The sequence below is a fragment of the Dasypus novemcinctus genome, chromosome 4, assembly GCF_030445035.2.
Source record: "Dasypus novemcinctus isolate mDasNov1 chromosome 4, mDasNov1.1.hap2, whole genome shotgun sequence".
Taxonomy (NCBI): Eukaryota; Metazoa; Chordata; class Mammalia; order Cingulata; family Dasypodidae; genus Dasypus; species Dasypus novemcinctus.
In genome coordinates, this window is record NC_080676.1 from 87,860,444 (window position 1) to 87,881,396 (window position 20,953).

General features: G+C 39.8%; 1 protein-coding gene and 1 non-coding gene across 12 annotated transcripts in view; one reads left to right on the forward strand and one right to left on the reverse strand.

Annotated features, from left to right (window-relative positions):
• Positions 1–20,953, reverse strand: part of SIDT1 (SID1 transmembrane family member 1) — a 134,218-nt gene that overhangs the window by 19,311 nt on the left and 93,954 nt on the right. For 7 of the 11 annotated variants that reach the window (XR_011648681.1, XR_011648680.1, XR_011648678.1 and 4 more), the window contains 8 exons: positions 19,291–19,334; positions 9,892–9,963; positions 8,424–8,569; positions 7,877–7,950; positions 6,586–6,652; positions 4,717–4,790; positions 3,664–3,787; positions 3,335–3,452 (listed from right to left, as the gene is read on the reverse strand). Coding sequence is in view for 7 of the 11 variants with exons in the window: in XM_071214820.1 (XP_071070921.1) it covers positions 3,335–3,452; positions 3,664–3,787; positions 4,717–4,790; positions 6,586–6,652; positions 7,877–7,950; positions 8,424–8,569; positions 9,892–9,963; positions 19,291–19,334 (719 nt within the window). In the remaining 4 variants the exon portion in view is untranslated. Of the gene's footprint in view, positions 1–3,334; positions 3,453–3,648; positions 3,788–4,716; positions 4,791–6,585; positions 6,653–7,876; positions 7,951–8,423; positions 8,570–9,891; positions 9,964–19,290; positions 19,335–20,953 lie in introns of all 11 variants that reach the window. The other 4 variants (XR_011648679.1, XM_058295835.2, XM_071214817.1 and 1 more) reach the window with 1 other exon arrangement.
• LOC111759734 (small nucleolar RNA SNORA72) lies at positions 5,581–5,714 on the forward strand. Its single transcript, XR_002793630.1, has one exon. It is a non-coding gene; the product is annotated as a small nucleolar RNA SNORA72 (small nucleolar RNA).

The following is a 20,953-nucleotide window of genomic DNA, read 5'->3' on the forward strand; positions in this document are numbered from 1 at the left end:
CATTTGTTTTCTACAAGAGCCAAATAGGAGAGTTGAAAAGAGATGTGGTGGGAATCACTACCCCTATGATGATGGAACTAATCTCTGCAGCACTTCCAAGAATGTGGTATTACTTTTGAGGTAGAGGCAGTTCTAGTGGCTTCCCCTTGGCCTTTCCTAACATAATATCCCTCATTCCATATGACAGGGAATCAGTGTGGGGAGTCTCACATTTGCTGAGTATGTCTATTCCAATTAGGAATTCTGAAACTGGAGGAAAAAAACACAGAATTGCTCTGGGGACCCATGGACCCACTGTGAAATGGACCTGAGCTGAAACTCCATTGACCACCATAAGCCCCTCCAATGATTGGTGTACCATGGTAATGTTTTGAGACCCCTGAAAATAATGTCAGTTCTGAGCCAGTGTCTAATAATATCTGAAATGTCTAATCAGGGAGGAGTGTTATATGTTTATCTTGCAAAGAAGACTTAGCCTGTATGTCCTCATTCCAATATCCAGGATCCCATTCTTTTCCAACCAATGCCCTTACTTTAACAGCAGACCTCTTGCAAGGTTGGGAATTCAATTACATTGTAATTTAGCCACTTGCACAATAAGACTCTGGGTCTGGTTTTCATAAATCTCAAGTTTGCAACTTCAAGAAATAAGAGTTTCTTTCAGGGCACACATAGAAATTTCCATGTCCTTCATGTAGTGCTGAGCATTCAGGATTTGAAGAGTGAGCTCATCTCTTTCATTAACAACTGTATCTAGCATATTTAGGAACAACTAGCCAACATCATATCACTTTTTAACTCCAAAAACTCTGTTAAGTTATCAAATATAGTGCTACTCAAAGTCTTGTTTTCTATAAACATGTGAATACCAGTATCCAATGTTGATATTTTGCATATCTCTATTGTCAATTGTTGCCATGGACTATGATCATTGGAAATAGTCATTAGTGCCTTTTTATCTAATCAGATTAGAGAACCAATTCCAAAAACCCCAGAACCAACTCAGAATTCCATCTTTAAGATTTTGTTTCTCAAGGACTACTCCTGGTACCAAAATCTGTATCAGTCATGGTTCTCAAGAGAAATAGAATGAACAGGATATATAATAAGATTTATTATGGGATTGGAAGTCCAAATTCCTTAGGGCAAGCAGCAATTTGGGAATTCTGACAAAGATTTTTTAAGGATAAATAGCAAATTAATCACAGTTCTTGCTTCGGAAAGAAGGAGGGAAATAAGTTTGGGAAGCTGTTGAAAATATGACATCAACTTTATCAATGTTTTATTTTTTTTAAAGGTAGATTTAAGAAAATGTAAAGAAAATGTTGATGCTCATTCATTCTGAGTGGTGGATTATATTGTCTGTACTTCCCTCTGTTAAAAGTGTTTTCTAACTAAAAAAATTAAAAATAACAGAGAATTTCTGTGGTGTTCTGGTTTAACAGCCAGAGCACAAACACATAAATGACCATTTAAAAAATCCTTATCCTTGCATGTGCAGGACATTTTTAATTGCCTACCACCATCAATTCTTTCCTTCCCCCTTCCTAACAGCGTTATCAGTATTAACTCATATGTCCTCCTCTCTGTCTCCCAGAAAGGTACATCCAGCCCACTTATTTTCGGAATGCTAATTCAATCTCTGGCTCCAGGGATTAGTCTGATTGGTCTAAAGGCTAATCTCACCTTCTTTACTACAATGACTGATATATCAATCCAGTCCTGAGCTAGCCAGCACTTTGGGAATGATTCAGGAATAGGCTTGTACTTGTGATGGCTAGGCTAATGTGACAACTTGATGCCCAGTTGTTTGGTCAAGGTAGCACTGGGCTAACTGTACTACAAGGACATTTTATGTACTTTAAATCAGTGAGGTGATTGCACAGATGGCTGGTTACATCTAAAATCAACTGAGAAGACTGCCATCAGCAATGAGTGACATCTCATCCAATCAGTTGAAGGCCTTAAAAGGAGAAATGATTTCAGCATTCAGAGAGAGAATTCCCATCTCTACTTCAGTCAGCCAGTGTCTCCTGGAAATTTGACCAGGGACCTTCATTGGAGGTCCTGGTTTGCAGCCTGCCGTGTGGAATTTGGACTTGTGCATCCCCTTGGTTGCGTGAGCCAATTTTATAAAATCTCGTACTATTTACAGATATATCTGTCAGTTCTGTTTCCCTAGAGAACACTGACTAATACATGACTTTTTAAACTATTGGGGATTCTGGGAAAGAAGTTTCCTTGCTCTTAAAAGAATGCTCTTGTTTTATCTTTTTTTCAAGATTTATTTATTTTTCTCCTCCCCCCGCCCCGGTTGTCTTTTCTCTGTGTCTATCTGCTGTGTCTTTCTTCTTTGTCCACTCCTGTTGTTGTCAGCGGCACGGGAATCTGTGTTTCTTTTTGTGGCATCATCTTGTTGTGTCAGCTCAATCTGTGTTTCTTTTTGTTGCATCATCTTGTTGTGTCAGCTCTCCGTGTGTGCGGTGCCATTCCTCGGCAGGCTGCACTTTCTTTCGCGCTGGGTGGCTCTCCTTATCGGGCACATTCCTTGTGCGTGGGGCTCCCCTAGGTGGGGGACACCCTGTGTGGCATGGCACTCCTTGTATGCATCAGCACTGCACATAGGCCAGCTCCACACTGGTCAAGGAGGCCCGGGGTTTGAACCGCGGACCTCCCATATGGTAGATGGACGCCCTAACCACTGGGCCAAGTCCATTTCCCAAAAGAATGCTCTTGTAAGCCAGCTTGCCTCCTCCTCTGGACATTGTGGGGTACAGATATGAAGCTAACACCTGCTACAGCTACTTTTGCTGTTACCAGGGAAGATAGGATGAGGATAAAACCAGCTTATAAAGGGTGGGCACAACCAAAAGGACTACAGAGAAATGGAGACGAGTCAGCAGATTAAGCCAACTGCAAGCCCTTTCTCCTTCTGGACTTTCAGATGGTGTGCTAATAAACATCACTATTAATCCAATCTCAGAAAAATTTTCTATTAATTTCAGTCTAAAGCTACCTAACTGCTAAGTTAGGCCAAGTTACAACAAGGGACATTTCTAGATGTCTGTTGGTGCACTCATTCTGACTTGCTTCCCAACACTTAGCCCACTGCCAGTAATGATATCTAGCTGTGGGGCAACATCCTAATCTAAAAGGTGGTCAGAGAAGAATGTTACAAATGAAGAAATGATGATCTGTGGAGAGATGCCCTCAATCACTTCATCACACATGAAATACTATTTAATTCTTGCAAGCATGATTGGCATGTTTGGGAGGGTCACAGAGTAATCCTGCTATAACTCAAATCTGTATTATTGATAGAAATTCTAATTACCAAATTGGAAGTTGGAGTAATTAGGGCAGACATGATAACAAGCACTGAGCACACCTTCCATGATCAATGCGATGCCCATAGCATAGAAGAGACCAAAGTGTTTGGGAATCCCGTACTCCTGGAAAGGGAGAAAGGCTGGTCAGTAGAAGGATATTCATTAGTGACATATTCAGAGAATCTAGTAGCCCATGCTTCTAGCCTCACATGGTTCATTATGTCATAATATAACATCACACCATCAGGTCAGATGTCCCTCCCCTTTGCAGATTCTGTTTGGAACCATCATCCCTCATAGCTTTCCATCTCGAATTTACCTGCCCTCTCCTCACCATAGCAAAGATGTCTTTGGCTTCCAGGGCTCTTCGATGGAGGATATCCCGCCGCAGAACTATCAGCAGGAACAGGAAGCCTAGAACGACGTGTCCCAGGTTACTGAGAATGTTGTTGAAGGCACTATAGGGATGACAGAGAAACCACGAGGGAGACCAGACCATCAAAAGGAATTCAGAGAAAGAATGGATAAAAGAGTGAATGAATTCAGCATTTAGTGTTTACTGTCTTTTCATAAATATTTTCATAAGATTTCAGGAACAGAAAATCATCAGAATTCATCTTAAATCCAACTCCTTTATTTAAGGATGTTTAGCCTAGGATAATGGGTCTGTTTTGCTCAGGGTTGCCTGCTCAGTTTTCCTAGCACCCAATCCTCTCTTGTTCCATAGCATTGGTATGATATGAATCCAAAGATGGGAGTTTGGACCAAGTGTTTCAGTTACACTGTGAGAGTGAATTCTTATAGAGGACTCATGTTATGGTGTCAATATTCAGTTTTATAGCAGATTTCAGGATAAGTGTAGCCAGTCACCTCCAGTAGCTTTATTTCAGGAAACTGAGGTGGATTCAGTTCTAAAGTGAGAAGCAAGTTTGCCTGCTCCCAGGCTAATGGTCTTTTTGCTTCTCCATGGCAAGACCGTGTTCTTGTGGCTAGGGCCTGGCTTTGGAGACAGCACTAGCAGCTGAGACCTGCAGCAAGTCCTTACCTCTCTAAGCTTTAGCATCTTCATCTAAAGATGGGGGTAATAATAATGGGGTTGCTTAACGGGTTGAATGACTCAATGTACTGCCAATCCATACCCATAGAGGAGTGGCATCCCAGCTAGGGAACTGACATTTTCAAAAACATCACTGCTCTCTTCTGAGCAGGTTAGTGTTAGGAGTGTTTCCTAAGGCGCTAACACAGGATTGAGAGAAGCATAGCAGGTCTCAGTTCTTGACTCAATTCCTCTCTACTCTTCACTGGGGTTCACAGTTGCTTTCAGTGTTTTTAAAAACTGAAGTCACAACCTTAAACAGAAGGGAACCTCCAAATGCCCCAGGCTTACCTCAGGACACCCAAGGGGCGAGCACAGAGGAAGTTGTAGTAGCAGATGTCCTGGTTGCCAGTGACATTTACCACCTGCAAAATCAAGAGCAAGAAAAGGAAATGCTGATTTTCTAAGGGCTCTGAGCCCAGTCTGAAATCATTACAAGCAGACACTGCTCACAGTGATGTGCCGTCTGTGACTACATGCAGCCAGTGCTCCTTCTCAGCAGGCGCCGAGACCTTTACAGAGTCTAGGCACACTCAACAGTTTCTTTGAAACAAAATATTCTTTGTGTCCTTCCACTATGCAGCTTCAAGGTGGAATTCAACTAAGCACGTTTCCTTTATTATACTAAAGGAAATACGAAAGGATGCTAGCCTTGGAGATTGCCTTTTAAGACTATCAGGCTATATTCTCTTTTCTAAATTAATGCTGGGGAATATGACACTGTCCCATCCTTTGGGTTGAAATGTGAACCATGGGGCAGATAGACACAAGAATATGTGTGTTCAGTTTTCCATATTTATCACCATATCCCTCAGTAAGAACGTCCCCAGACCACAGTACAGCTTAGGCAGCTATATCTCCTGACAGGGCCCAAAGTATTCAGAGAATATTTATATTATAAGCAGTAGTGCCCAAACTTCATAAAGTCCTTGACCTAATCACTTAATAAGTATGGAATTGGCTGAATGTTTTTAGGCCATTGATTCTCAAAATTGGTTGCACATTGGAATCACTAGGGAGATAAAAAAAATACTAATGCCTGGTTCCACTCCCGGAGCCTGATTAATTGGTATGGGTGCTGGAACTTTTTGAAGTTCTCCAGGTGTTTCTAAGGCAAAGGAAAGTTCGAGAAACACTGTATTAGAAATGCCTTCCCTGCGAATATTCACGCTGTCCTGATTTTGTGATAATCAGGGTAGGCTAAACATTCACTATATCAGAAACCAGGCATGTGTCCCCAGACCTAGTTTTTCTCCCTAGGGCTGATTTTTAGAATGCTGGTGATAAACCAAGCCTGATTTATTATATGACCATCCTGTATGGGAAATGACTAACTCAAGGTATCTTCGGCCAACCTTAAGAGATAAAGGAACTACAATAACTTTGAAAATAACCAGTATTAATTTTGCAGAGTTATTTCTAAAGAAGGGAAAATTTGTGATTACCAGGTGCCATTAAATGAATTGTAAAACTACTGTTTTATTTTCTAGAGAAAAAAAATTGGAAAAAAAAGAAAAGAAATACCTTCAGCCTCATGCTATTCTAAATGGACTTTCTCATGTATAAAGAATTCCAAAGAAGGTCATTAAGTGACCTGGACCCTAGGGTTCTGTAAAGGAACAGTGGGGGTTCTCAAGGTCTTTTAATTATTACTTTTGTTTGTTTGTTTTCTTTATCATTGTTTTAATTTTATATTTTCTTTTTATTTTAATATTTTGTTAGTTTTGTGGAACTGTTTAATTTTACAAAAAATATTTACCTTCAGTGAGATGGCACAGATTAAATTAGACATCAGGTTTCTTTGGTCTGGGACTCTATTTACTCAATCACTATTCCCTGATGATCAGGAGCTCAAACTGGTAATAACAGGTGCAGGTGACTGATATTATGACTAAATAAGTGCTAGTTAATCATTTCAGATTGGTAAACAAAACAATACAAGAGGTCCCAGGACCCATTGTGGTAAAACAATTGAGAAGTAAATTTAAAGGTGAGTCAAAGATCAAGGAATGGAAAAATCTACTTGGAACCCAAATAGGAAATGAATTCTTGAAATGATCCCAAGTTGTGCTTTTCTCTGCAGGTGAGAGCAAAGATCTTTCCCGGCAGTATGGAAAGTACATACTGTCCGGGGCTTGTGGGGTTCTGAGAAGTACATACCGTCTGGTAGGTGATGACCAGCTGGATCACAGGCAATGCATAAAACACAGCAATGGTGATAATGTTCCTATGCAAGCAGAAAAAATGGGAAAGAGTTATTTCCAAATTGACAATGGGTTCCACTCAATTTTCTCGAAAGAATGCTTCTACCCCACAACTCCATAGTGAACTTGCCAAAATAATTAGGAACTGATTATGCAGTTGCTGTTTATTCAGCATTCTTCTCCCCCTCTCTTGCATTTGGGCCTTTTGTATATGTATACACTACCAAGTCTAGGGAGAAGGCAGGGCAGTAAAGAAAAAGCCCCTTGGCTACTACTAATTTGGTTACTGAGGAAAATGCTGAAATACTAATTCAGATGACATATTTAAAGGTTAATGATCGGAACCCAACAAATATTTTTTCCCTTCCCTGTCATACAACCATTTGTAAAACAGGGTAAATAATACCTGCCTTGGTTTAACCAAATTATTAATGAGGGCCTCTTTCTTTAGCATGTTGTTTGATAAAAATAAGCAGAGTGCAAGTAATGGGTGGCTGGATCACAGGAAAGGGTGTGGCTCTATTAGATACCTCTTGGTTTCAAAATTATGGTTTCATTTATGAATTACCACATGGCCCCCATTGTCCCTTGTTTCCCTCTAATATCTGCAGCCAAGTAAAAGGGCATCCTTTGAAAACCCAAAATGGGCGGAACTGTCACAGGAGGATACCACTCATCTGGGAGTTTCTGAAGGGAGGAAGGGATCTTTGCCAAGAAGCCTATCCTCTTGGCTTAGAGGGAGGCTGTGCCCATGTGGATGATGATCACAGTCTATTTATCATTGCTGGGAGTATTGGCTTCTCTCAGGGTAGTTTCTAGCTACCCCGAGATGCTCCAGTCACCTACTCCTTGAAATCACTTGACCTCCCAAGAGCACAGCCTGGATAAGGAAAGGAAATGACCCCAGTTTGTCATGACTCATAGAAGGTAGTGACTGTAATATCTCTGGGTATTTATGTTACTATTACATTACCATTCTTGGAGAGGATTTAGTTTGCACCCTAAACTGATGAGATTCTACTACCATTTTTTTTTTTAACTTTGTTTTTATTTAACTTAGGGCTGGTTACTTTTTATGTTGTTTTCGTTTTTCCTGTGGAATGTGGCACGCACGGATCCTTGAAATATCTATGCCTATGTCTTATTAAATACTGAAACCTTGTGACATAGTGCTGTGCCTTTTACAAAGAAAACTTTAATTTTATAGGACCTACCAGGCCTTAAGTTTCTAACAGTGATGTACTCACCAAAAATAAATCTTATATTTTTTGCTGACAATTCTTCGGTCTTTTCTGGACAGATCTGATAGGTAGAGGAACATCTGGGATGCCAAAGAGAAAGAGAATATAAAACTGCACTTAATAAAACCTAGTATTTTCCTTGGAATATTAAGGATTAGCTAATGTGGAGTGTCTTGAATGCTTCTTAAATCTCAAGAATTGATTTCCCATTTCAGAGCTGTCTACCGAATTGTTTTTGAATTACATAGGGTTGCAGCTGTGCAATTCAGCTTCCTATCCCTAAATGGATACATTGCAATATAATAAATAGATGCAGAAAGAAATGAGATTTACTACTGAAGGATGATATGCACGGAAATAAATAAATAAATCTTAAAAAATAATTAACAAGGTACTGCTTTTTGCCTGTAGGTATGTTTTTCCCCTAAGCCTTCTGGGAAATCTGACTTCCCCTGAAGGGAAAAAAAAAAGAAAGGAAATGGAAGCATTGCTGAAGTTGTATTCTACTGTCGAACTGTCTGTCCTCTCAAAGAGTTTGGCTGGGCAGAGGTACCTTAGTTCGGATGACATTTTTATCACTTTCAATATCTGGCATCGTGTCAAAATCACTCTCCTCCACGGAGCTGTCAGTGTCTGACTGGCACGGCTGCCCACCGTCTGAGGAAGACATCTGCCTGCCAGGACTGGAGCTTGACTCATCTGAAACAGAGAAAGTTCATCTGCCTTCCAAAGCCACAAAGAGCCTATGGAGCCCATACCTCTGCAAAAAGCACAGTGATGAGTTATTACTGAAAATATTGTGTAGGTCAAAATTAACTCCTTATCCAAGGGACAACATGTCCTTTCAATTTCTCCTCAATGGACTTTTAATTTTCCTCTTCTCCTATTTTTATATTTAACTTGTTTATCTCTAAGGCTGAATATAGGAGCATCTTCTCTGTTGCTATTTGAATGTAAAAATGATATTGTGCTTATATTTCATGTTTCATATTTTAAATATGAACATAAATATATAAATATGCACATGCACATAGTTATGTATAGCATCTACCACATTATATGTGTAAGCTCACACATATACAGCAGCTATACATTTTTCATGGATACAATATTTGTACACAGAAATCCCCCACATGCTGTGTCTACAATTATATAATGAAACTAACATTCTCAGGAAGAAGAATCCTTCTGTTCCCATGAATGTTTCCTGGAGCAGATGGGACTTTGTACAGCGTGACGAGCACATGAGCAGAGCCTACCTTCCGCTTTATTTCTTCTGTCCAGATGGCTTAAAAAAAATCGTGTTCCTACAGAGCCAGAAATAAACTAGCCTGCACTGAGCCCACATGCTTCTCAAACTTACAGATTAATAGGGCAGGAATACAGGATTCCCAGTCCCTCTAAACAGATGTTTTAAGGAGCACCATTCATAAGCCCATAAGCATCATGGAAGCATCATCAATGCACTCCTACCCTCATAAGACAGGGACAGGAATTCTGTTCCTTTCAGGCCACTAACGAGCACTGGGGTTGCTATGTGAATGGCTGGGTGCAGTGAGAAGGTTCAATTATGAAGTTAGCCAAAATGAAGGATTATGGGCTGTAGCCATGTTCACCTGCAGCACGGCCTTAGTCTTCTGATCGCCCTTACTCCACTGAAACCTGAGAATGAAATAATTGGTCAATAGACTCCCTGATGTCAGACTCTGACACATCTTTCATGCCCTAAACTCAGGCTGGACATGAAGAAGTCCCCGCTGGGGCCTTGGCAGTTGATGCCACCATTTTGGAGAATATTGCTCAAGTGTGGCAAGCAGCCCAAGAAACAGAAAAAGAGAGCCAGAGAAGGTTAGAGCTGGAGGGAAGCACCCAGCTCATCCAGCCAACTCATCTTATAAATAAAAGCAATCTCAGATGATGACTGCCTTGCACACAGTCAGTTATTAGTGGCTGGAGAGCCCCTTATATCCTATTATCTGGAGAATTAGGGAACTCTTCCACGAATGACTCATAAGAAATACCTATTGCCCCATAATTGCTCCCTTCTGGTGTGTTCGCAGCAATGGGATGTGACACTGCCATATTTCCAGAGCCTGTTAGAAAACAAAACAAAACAAAGATGCATATGCTTTATTTCTGGTTGCTAAAACAAAATAATACCAAACTAAGTAGCTTGAAGCGTTAGGCCACAATACTATAAATTTATTTTTCTTTTTACTGTAATATAGGAGTCAGAAAACTATGGCCTGTAGGACAAGGGCAGCCTGCCATCTATTTTTGTATGGCCCTTGAATACAGAATGGTTGTTACATTTTTAAATGGTTGAAAAAAATAAAAAGAAGAAGAATATTTCACTATAGAAGAAAATTATATATGAAATTCAAATTTCAGAATCCATATATAAAGTTTTATTGGAGCACAAACATGCTCATTTTGTTCATCTGTGGTTACTTTTGTACTACAATGGCTGAGTTGAATAGTTGTGACAGAGACTGTATGGCCTGCGAAACCTAAAATATTTACCATCTGTCCCTTTGTAGAAAATACTTTCCAATTCCTGCCTTTCAGCATTGCAGAATCATGAGACTGAAGGAACACAGGTCCTGACTCACTGTGACAAAGGCCACTGCTGAACAGAAATAAACTGCTATTATATGAGCCATTGTAATTTGGATCCTTATTTGTTGTAGCATTTAGCAGTACCGTAACTACAGGCATGAAGTGCAGAAAGGAAGGAAGTTACTACACTAACTGGAGCAATAAATGATGACAACATGAACTAAGTCTGTAGAGGAAGGTAGATTATTCTGAGGAATACTTAGGAGGTAGAATCTTTGTCAACTGGTTGTTGGCCGTGAGAAAAAAAATAAACCCTAGGATAATGTTCCTTAAACTTTTCTAATGTCAGAGTTGGGAGGTCATTCTGGAGGTTTTGCTTTTAAGCAGGTCTTAGGCAGATTTCACAAACTGCCGCATTAAACAAAGCCTTAAACAAAAGTGCTCCTGAGGGCCCCAGAGATATCTGGATACCATAGGCAAGCCACACGGCTACATGAAATCAACACTTCCTGGGCAGGCTTTTTCTGGGAATATATGAAAAGCTATTTTCCCAATATACGATAGTTATACTCATTTATAAATTACCTAATCATGATTCTTCTACTTCTTTTATTTCAACATATAATTTTAAATTTCCTTGTTGAGTTTATATCTCAGAGACTTAAAGCCTTTGGATTGTTCCTATGCTGGTTAAGTCCTGAAACCTGGCAGTTGTGCAGTCAATTCCTACTCTCCAGTTTTTGGGCCTGCTCTCAATAACTAACAAACCGATGATGATGGACCAGCCCCATTCCGAAAGCAAGGAGTGTCTTCGAATGCAAGCAAAACAATTCTACTCCTCTGCCCCACAATAGCTATGCCCCTTCTCAGCCTGAATCAGTCAGAGGGGACATTGTCGAAAATCCCTTAGTTTGAGGAATGAACAAAAATAATGGGGGAGTGTACCTGCTGACTCAAGTGGATTTATTGTTATTGTAGTCATCTTGTGTCACCTCAGTAATTGGTAGCATTGACATAAAAAATAAAATAAAAAAACTTTTCTAATGACATACTCCTAATAGCAGGGAGACTGAGGATCCGTCTGGGGTGTCATCTGGAGTCATCCACCTGAAGCATCAGCGGCAAAAATCTCCCGCTCTTCTCATTGGTTACTAGACATGATACTAACCCACGAAGTCTATATTTTTCTGAAAACTCGACAGAACTGAACAAAGACAGGAGAAACGGCACGATAAACATATATCGAGGCAGTTTCTCTGACTTTGACTTTGTGCCACACTCATCTGTAGAAATGCATTTGGACATTTCTTCACTGCCTTCGGAGCTTTATCTAGGATCTGGTCTACTTTCAGGCTGGTGAGAATTTCAATAAAGCACCTTTTTTTTTCTGAGAGATGAGACTAACTGTATCCCATGACAGACAAAAAGTCTGTGAGTTGACCGGTCAGTTCCATACGACTTCAGGGCAATGTATTTTCAATGCAGGAACATTACTGAGGAATTTTATAATGCCCTCACTATAAATGTATTTTCAGTTTCTTCACTGAAAAAAGCTTTTTAATATTTATATGAATGCTACAGTGGGTAATGATGTAAAAGAGCTAAAAACCTCACACTATGCATGGCTTGTCACAGTCCAGTCTCTTAATCCAGCTCTTAAACTTCAATTTATTGGTGGTGGGCCGTAAAAACTGAATCTATCCTGGAAGAAAGATCTAAGTACTGTTTTTATTTGCTTGTTGGATAGGCTTTTTCACTGTACTGGTCTTGGATAACACATTTTCTTAATTGGAAAAAAAAATCCCACCAGGAATTTTCCTTTAAAATGTGAATACTTGGCAGTAAGCATGTTACTTTTATGTGGTGCTGAAGGGTGAGGCTCATTTGCATCTCCACTATAATAAATTCATATTTTAAAAAAAGTATTCTAAGCACAGCCTTTGCTTTTTAGACTGGCTGCTGCTGCTTACCACTGACTCCCTACTGGGGGCCACACTAGCATCTTCTCTCTGTCTAGCTTATTGTGAGGAGTTTTATAGCAGCCACTATGTTGGTCACACCACTCACAACCCTAGGTGATTCCAGTCGTTCACATTTCCCTCCTTGTCTTTAACATTTTTCTTTTTTTCGAAGCTCGAGCTCCCAATTTTTGCCAAGGACTTAAGTCCTTGGTTTAAAATGTATTTACAATGTATTAAATCTTCAGATAGTAAGTGAAGAATGATGCTAAAAATCATAAAGCCCAGAATTTTTGGCAGTTTGGGATCAAAAAGTTTTGGTATCAAAGTGCTTTCTGATATGGGAAGCAGAAACGTGCATAGTTTACTGCTTGAGTTCAGCTGTAACAGGAGCTGAAATGATTTGTGGGAGCCAATGCTTTGTGTGTGTGTAAGCCAAAAGAAGAAAGGAGTGAAAACTAAAACTGAAAAAACAAAAATCACTGTGTTTTAGGTGACAACTTCATTTAAAACGAAAAGCCAGCTTCATAGACCTACTCAGATTTCAAGAAGTCACTGACTTCTGTACTTTGCTCTGGCTAGTAAATGAGCACGATCTGGCTCTGATGTAGTCATGGGTCCTATTTCAACTCGTGGCAACTGCACCACCTCTGGGTTCCAAGATGAGCCAGCACACCAAGATTTTCATGTGCCGTAAAATTTCTGGCCCATAAAAATGTTTTAAAGTCTGTGGAACTTTATAGGCACAATTTAAATATGAGATAACAGCATTCTAGTTTTTATTTTGTCATTAAACCTTCTAAGAATGCAAGAATCAAAACATCCCCCCATTCTCAAACTTTAAGTATGATTGATGACCCCAAAATATGAGCCATATTTCTATACTTTCCAGAACCCTCTGTCACATCATGATAGACTATAGGGGTCCCCTTACCCTGCTCTGGGATAATTCTCGATTTCTGGATACACACTGTACCCACTTAGAAGGTTCTAGATGGATGAATTGATATGGCCACCATCAGTTCTGCTGAAGGGGTCTCTGACTTGTGTGGTGAGGCTCTCCCAGACTAAGTGCCCATGTGTCCAATTGCTAGGAAACCCAGGCCAGCAGATCAGAATTCCTATCAGCTCTCCATTGACAGTATAGTATTTAGAGAGCAGAATTAAACATGAAATAGTTTATAGAAAGCATCAAGATGTTCTGCCTGGGAATAAGCAAACATGTATGTTTATGAATGATCTCATCCTAATTGAGGAAACTTGTTCTGGTGTGTTTTTCACTCAGTATGTTGCCCATTGCCATCTGTCTACTTTACTAACATAGAACAGAATATACTTGCACGCTTGTTTTTTCATGTTAAATGTCTTATGTGAGGAGAAAAGTTTCATTTCATTTTGGGCATGCTGGATTTTGGGGGGATTTCAAATGTATAGTTGTCCTGTCCTCTTGTGCCTCCACAGATTCAAGAGTTGGAAGTTGAAGAGGAAGCAAAAAATGACGTGAACTAGTTGCAATGCAATGTTATTTTTATGCTCATTGGCTATCTATCCCAACTAACTTTATGTTTTATTTCAAAAGCTGAGGAGATTATACCCCCTCCTTATGTTTGTTCATTCCTCAGCCTTGAGGGATTTGGGATGATGTCTGCTCTGACTGCTTTGGGCTGAGAGGGGACTTAGATATTATGGGGAAGATGGAAGGAATTGTTTTTGCTTGCAGTGGTAGATACGCCTTGTTTTTTGGGATGGGACTTGTCCATCATCGTCGTCATTTTGTTGATTGTCCAGAGCAAGCTTGAAAAACTGGAAAGTGAGTATTGGCTGCAACTCTGCTGGGATTCAGGACTCAACCAGCATATGAACTATCTGAAGAATTAATTCTCTGAGAGATACATTGAAAATTTTTTATTTTTATTTATTTATTTATTTCTCTCCCCCTGCCAGTCATCTGTTCTCTGTGTCCATTTGTTGCGTGTTCTTGTTTTTTTGTCTGCTTCTGTTGTTGTCAGCAGCACGGGAATATGTGTTTCTTTTTGTTGCGTCATCTTGCTGAGTCAGCTCTCCGTGTGTGCGGCGCTGTTCCTGGGCATGCAGCACTTTCTTTCGCACTGGGTGGCTCTCCTTATGGGGAGCACTCCTTGCACGTGGGGCTCCTCTATGTGGGGGGCAGCCCTGCGTGGCAGGGCACTCCTTGCGCGCATCAGCACTGTGCGTGGGCCAGCTCCACATGGGTCAAGGAGGCCCAGGGTTTGAACTGTGGACCACCCGTGTGGTAGACAGACGCCCTAATCACTGGGCCAAGTCCGCTTCCCAGTATATTGAAAATGATAGGTTCAAGTAAAAGGAGTAGAAAAATCATAAATCAGTATAACTATGCAATATTGGGGAAATAGACTACCATATATTCACATACAGGGTCCACTGAGAGGGTGTGAATTTCATTAGTCTGGTGTACCTTGCCTCTGGGGTCCAGACAACCCTAGAGTTCTTGGGAGCATCCTTGGTTGAGGCTTTGTTTACTGTGGCAGTTAGTGAAATCTGTCTGAGACTTGCATAAGCATAACCTCCAGAATGACCTCCCAACTCACTTTGAAATCTCTTAGCCATAAAAACTCTTTTTAATTTAATGTTTCCTCCTTTTGGTCAAGGTCTTTTATCAAATGCATCAGTGGTTAGCCCTTGGTAATAATCCCTTGGTGTCAGGGAGGCTCATCCCTGGGAACCATGTTCCATGTCCGTGCGGAGGAAGGCAGTATGTATTTACTGAATTTGGTTTAGAGAGAGGATGCATTTGAGTAACTGTACAATACAAAGTGTAAACCATAAGGTAAACTATAGATTTTTGTTAATAGCAATGCTTCAATATTTGTTAATCAATTGTAACAAACTCACTACACTAATAAGATGTTAATAATAGGAGAAACAATATGTATTTTTCTGTGTGTTGTGGGGGGGAGTTATATGGAATTCCCTATACTTTAATTTTTCTGTAAATATAAATCTAAAATTTCAATAAAAATAAAGTTTATTATTACAAAAAAAAGCTGAGGAGAAAAATGAAGAAATGAGATGGATGTAAAAGCAGGTTTGAATAAAAAGACAAACATTATATATCCTAGATGGGAAGATTAAATATGGAAAATGTGTTAACTTTTCATAAATCATTTTATAGGCTTATTATAATTTATTACATTTCTTGGAACTTTATTCTAAAACTCATCTAGAAGAAAAGTTAGGCAAGAAAAGCCAAGGAAATTTGGAAAAGAAGAGTAGAGAGCCAGGACTAGCATTTGAGAGCCATTGTCTTATAGCCTGGTAAGGGCCTCTATGCCTTGTCTCTTTCAACCTTAACATACTTATTCCTCCTGAGTGCTGGGTCCTGGGTCCTACTCTTTGCCATGAAGCTAATTCACTAATGACTTTCCCAATGAGTATGGTTGATCATTTGGTTCTTAGCTCTACATTCTTGTTAGACCTCTCAAGCTCCTCACTTGAGTAAGTACCCTTCTCTTGTGCTGGATCCAGGCTCACAGTGGGAGCTCACTTGTGGGGCCAGAGGCCTGTGAGGGCTGCTCCACTGCCTTCTTCTCTTCTCAGTTGGTAAATGCATTTCTGTAGAGGCTCTTTAACAAGGAAGTGAAGTGTGGGATTTCTCTACTGATTAAGGCAGGAGAGAAAATGTTTATAGAGCACAAAAGCCTTTCCTAGTTACCCCTCAATTATGACAGAGGCCCCTGCCATGAGTATTGCAATGGTGAGTGAATAAAACAGTGTCTATTTATACCACAGTAAAAAGATCCCTGCAAAACCTGTGAAGCAGCTCTTTACCAACACTATTTCCACTTCATCTGGGATCCAGGGTCTTATTATCTTCTTCTACCCATGAAATATGAAAGAAGTTCCTTTGTTTTTTAGTACAGTTGGAGGCAATGTCGATATTTTTTAAAAATACAACCCAATTAAGGAACTGCAGGCAAACCAAAGAAAGACAAGAATAGAGGAGTGGACAGATTTTCTGAATGTAGCTTTCCTGTCATTACCCAACTAAAGCAGAGTTGCCACCACTTTGGTTCCATTTCCTCTACTTCAGACTTAACCTAAGGTAAAGGGTTAGGCTGGGTTTCCCAGATGCCTGGCTCCACGTTGATTTCAGCTGACACCCTGCCAAGTCTATGAGATCCTGCACCCCTTTCAGATGCTGCTCCTAGTATTTTTTTTTTAATCCCCCCCTCCCCGGGGTTTTTTGCATGCTGTCTGCTCTCTGTGTCCATTCGCTGTGTGTTCTTCTGTGTTTATTTCCCCCCTTTGTGGCTTGTTTGCTGTCTGCTCTCTGTGTCTGTTCGCTGTACACTCTTCTGCGTTTTTGCTTGTGAACCTTTTTTTTGTTGTTGCGTCACCTTGCTGAGTCAGCTCTCCATTTCGCTTGCGGGCTGGGCAGTACTCTGTGGGTCTGGGCTAGCAGCTCTCCACAGCATGTTGGAGAGCCCACCCTCACAAGAAGGCCCCGGGACGCGAACCGAGGGCCTCCCATAGGGTAGATGGGAGCCCAACTGATTGAGCCACAGCCGCTTCCCTGCTCTTAGTATTTTCACTGGTACCAGCTCGCAGGGCATCTCCTGTGGCTCTGAGTTCTACTGAACTTCCTGCAGCCCCCATAGTCACCACTGATCTGGGCCTTTGGGTGAGAAAGATACTTCCATAACTTGCTCTTCTCCAAGGTTCCTCCTCTGAATGTCTGACATTAGCTTTCAGATATAGTTCTCATTTGTCTCTTTCCCTTGCTCCTGGATGGTTTCTAACTGTTCTGCTTGATGTACCTAAAAGAGTCACTAACTGGTGGCTAAGGCTGGTTCTTCCCTTGGACATGCTTGTTTTCTCCTGATGTTGTTTGTCTCATTTCTTATTGAGGCCCTGTGACATGGACATTGGGTGTCATCTTTCTCTGTAGTCTCTCAGTATTACATTCCTTATGTTCCCCTCTATCTCCAAACCCTTTGTAGTGAATACTCCTGTTCTCTTCTTCCTAATTAAGCTGGGGTTTTGTTCAAGCAGCCTCACCTATGTCTAAGGTAGTGGTTCTCAACTGGAACGATTTTGCCATCCAGGGGTCATTTAGCAATCTTGGAAGATATTTTTCGTTGTCACAAGGAGGGAGTATGCTACTGATATCTAGAGGGTAGAGGTCAGTGATGCTGTTAAACACCCTACAATGCACAAGACAGGCCACAGCAAAGAATTATTTGGCCCCAAATGCCAATAATGTTGAGGTTGAAAAACCCTGGTCTTAGGGAAAGCTGACCTTACTCCCAATTCTAGAAGTAGGCCTGATTGATCTGTAGATAAATCTATTCTCTTGCAGTGACCAGCTTAAGAACCGGCATGCTATCCACTCTAGGCCAATGAATTACAAGAAGTTGCTGGGGGTTTCTGTCCTTTTTCAGAAGTACATGGTCAGGTGAGGGTGTGAGGCTGGAACCATCTCACAATCAGCACTGGGTGTAAAGCAGTGCCAAGAAATGACAGGGAAATGGACCAGAGCCACTGGACTTGGTCAATCCTTATGCAGCTTCCTTTGGCTCAACTTCCAATGACAGGAGCCTCTTTATTGTTTAAGCATGTTGAGATTTGTTTTGCTGTTGACACTTTTTTTAGGTTTTGATAAAAAGACTAGGTGTAGCAGTTTAGCATTGTTTATGAATTCCAAAAATAGATATTGGATTGTGTTTTTGAACTGGTCTGTTCCTCTATGAATATTAGATTGTATTAACTTCAGAGGTTTCACTTTTACTTGATTAAATTATGATTAGGGCTTTGATTGGGTCACATCAGTAGGATGTTGAGTCCCTGTTCCCTTGGTAGGCAAGTACTCACAGAGAAAATGACAAAGCAGAGGAGTTAGAGTTTTGATGCTGGAGCCCAGAAAGTAAATACAAAGAGAAGCAGATGCGTGAGGAAAGAGAGAAGACTTCATTAGATATGGCAGAGGCTCCAGGAAGAGAGAGAGCCTGATAGTCTACAGCTGACCTTGTGGAGAGAAGAGAGCAGCTAAACCCAGAAAGAATCAAGCCTCAGGGAGAGAGATAAAGCCTTATGCCAGTCTACCACTGAGTTCAGAAGGAACTGGGATTATGGAGCCTTAGAAGGAAGAGGAAGGCTGAACCCTCACTGAAACCGGCAGCCATCTTGCTCCAACATGTGGCAATAGACTTTGGTGAGGGAAGTAACTTAACACTTTATGGACTTGTGACTGTAAGCTTCTACTCCAAATAAATAACCTTTATAAAAGCCAACAGATTTCTAGTACTTTGTGTTGGCACCCCTTTGGCTGACTAATACACCAGGCAATCAAATTCCTTTGTTTAAACTCTCAGGGTGGAGGAAAGGGAATATTACAATGGTTGGATATGTAATTTCTCAGGATTTCTAAGGTTATTATATTGTTTATTATACTTGCTAGTCTTGAGTTTTTAAATTTTCTAGATACTTCAACAAAAAGGGCCTTTATCTCAATTTAGGAAAAGTAAACTCTAAAAGGGCCTTTATCTCAATTTAGGAAAAGTAAACTCTATATTAGAGTAGAGAAATAAGATACTATGCCTAGCCTAGTAAAGATTAGTTTCTCCAAAAAAGTTGACTGGATGAAAAATGGACTGTGGATAATTGCAAGGGATACTTCAAGCAAAGGTTTTCAGCCCGAGGCCCATGTATTAATAATCAACCATAAAAACTGGTTCTCATTGGTTCTGCCATCTATAGATAGTCCACAGACCAGACTGTTCTGTGGGACTGGAATCAAGAGAGAGTTTGGAAATTGCAAAAGGCAGAGAGACAAAAGAAATAGTAAATGGGATGTTGTCATACTATTCAACATCTTTCTGAATTGAAATCAAGAATTTTTCTTACCATCATTGGAACCAAAACTTCCGTCAATGGATTTTCTCTGAAACCTGCAAACAAGCATATATGACATACTCTTTAGAGAGAGAAACCATAAAATTTTACATTTTCCTCCTATAAACATTGTTGCAGATTTGTTTCCTAGATCTTTTAAAAATGGGCTTTTGGATGAGGAGATAACGAAACTTTTTCATTGCTGATGGGATTGTGAAATGGTTTAGCCAATTTGGAAAACAGTTTGGCAATTTCTCAAAAACGTTCAAGTAAAATTACCACTCCTAGATATATAATTTAATTACTTATCAGATAAAATTTATCCTCTTAAAGTACACAATTCACTTGGTTTTAGTATATTCACAAAGTTGTACAACAATCACCATTATCTTATTCCAGAACATTTTCATTATCCCTAAAAGAAATCCCAAACCCACTAGAACTCACTAGAAATTTGCTACTTCCCCCAGCCTGTGGAGCCATTAATCAACTTTCTGTCTCTATAGATTTGCCTATTCTGAACATTTCATATAAATGGAACCATATAAAACATAGTCTTTTTTGACTGGCTTCTTTCACTTACCAGAGTGTTTTAAAGGATCTCCTATAATCAGTACTTCAATCATTTATATGACAATAATATTCCATTGTATGAATATACCACAATTTGTTTCATCATTTGGGGACATTTTGGTTGTTTCCACTTTTTGGCTAATATGAATAATGTTACTATGACTATTCATGTACAAATTTTTCATGAACATATGTTTCAATTGTATTGGGTATATTTCTGGATCATGAAGTTTCTATGTTTAACTTTTTTCTAAATTGTTTCCATAAGGACTGTACCATTTTACATTTCACCAGCAATATTTGCAGATTCCAATTTCTCCACATCCTTACCAACATTTGTTATTTTTTAAAAAATTCTAATGGTTGAGAAATGGTATCTCATTATACTTTTATTTGGAGTTTCCTAATAGCTAATGAAGTCAAGCACCTTGTTGCTTATGGTCCATTTGTATATCTTCTTTGGGAAAATACCTTTTCAAACTATTTTCCCATTTTTTGGATGGGGTTACTTATCTTTTATTATGGGGTTGTAAGGATTCTTTATACAGTCTGAATACTAGACTCTTACCGGTATATGACTTGTAACTATTTTCTCCAATTTTGTGGCTTGTATTTCACTTTCTTGATAGTGTCCTTTGAAGTACAAATGTTTTTAATTTTTATGAAGTCCAATTTGTCTATTTTTCTTTTGTTATTGTGTTTTTGGTGTGTCCTATCTAAAGAAGCATTGTCTAACTCAAGATCACTAAGATTTATACTTATGTTTTCTTCTAAGAGTTTTATAAATTTAGTTCCTATATATAAGCCTTTGTTCCAGTTTGAGCTAATTTTTGCATAAGGTGTGAGGTAGGGGTCCAATGTCATTCTTTTTAATGTAGACATCCAGTTGTCCCAGAACTTTTTATTGAAAAGAACATTATTTCTCCATGAATTGTCTTTGTACCCTTGTTGAAAATCAATAAGCCATAAATATAAGGGTTTCTTTCTGAACTCCCAATTCTATTCCACAGACATATAATGTCTTTCCTTATACAGTCTCAATCACTGTAGCTTTGTAGAAAGATCTGAAGTTGGGAAGTATAGGTCCACCAATTTTGTTCTG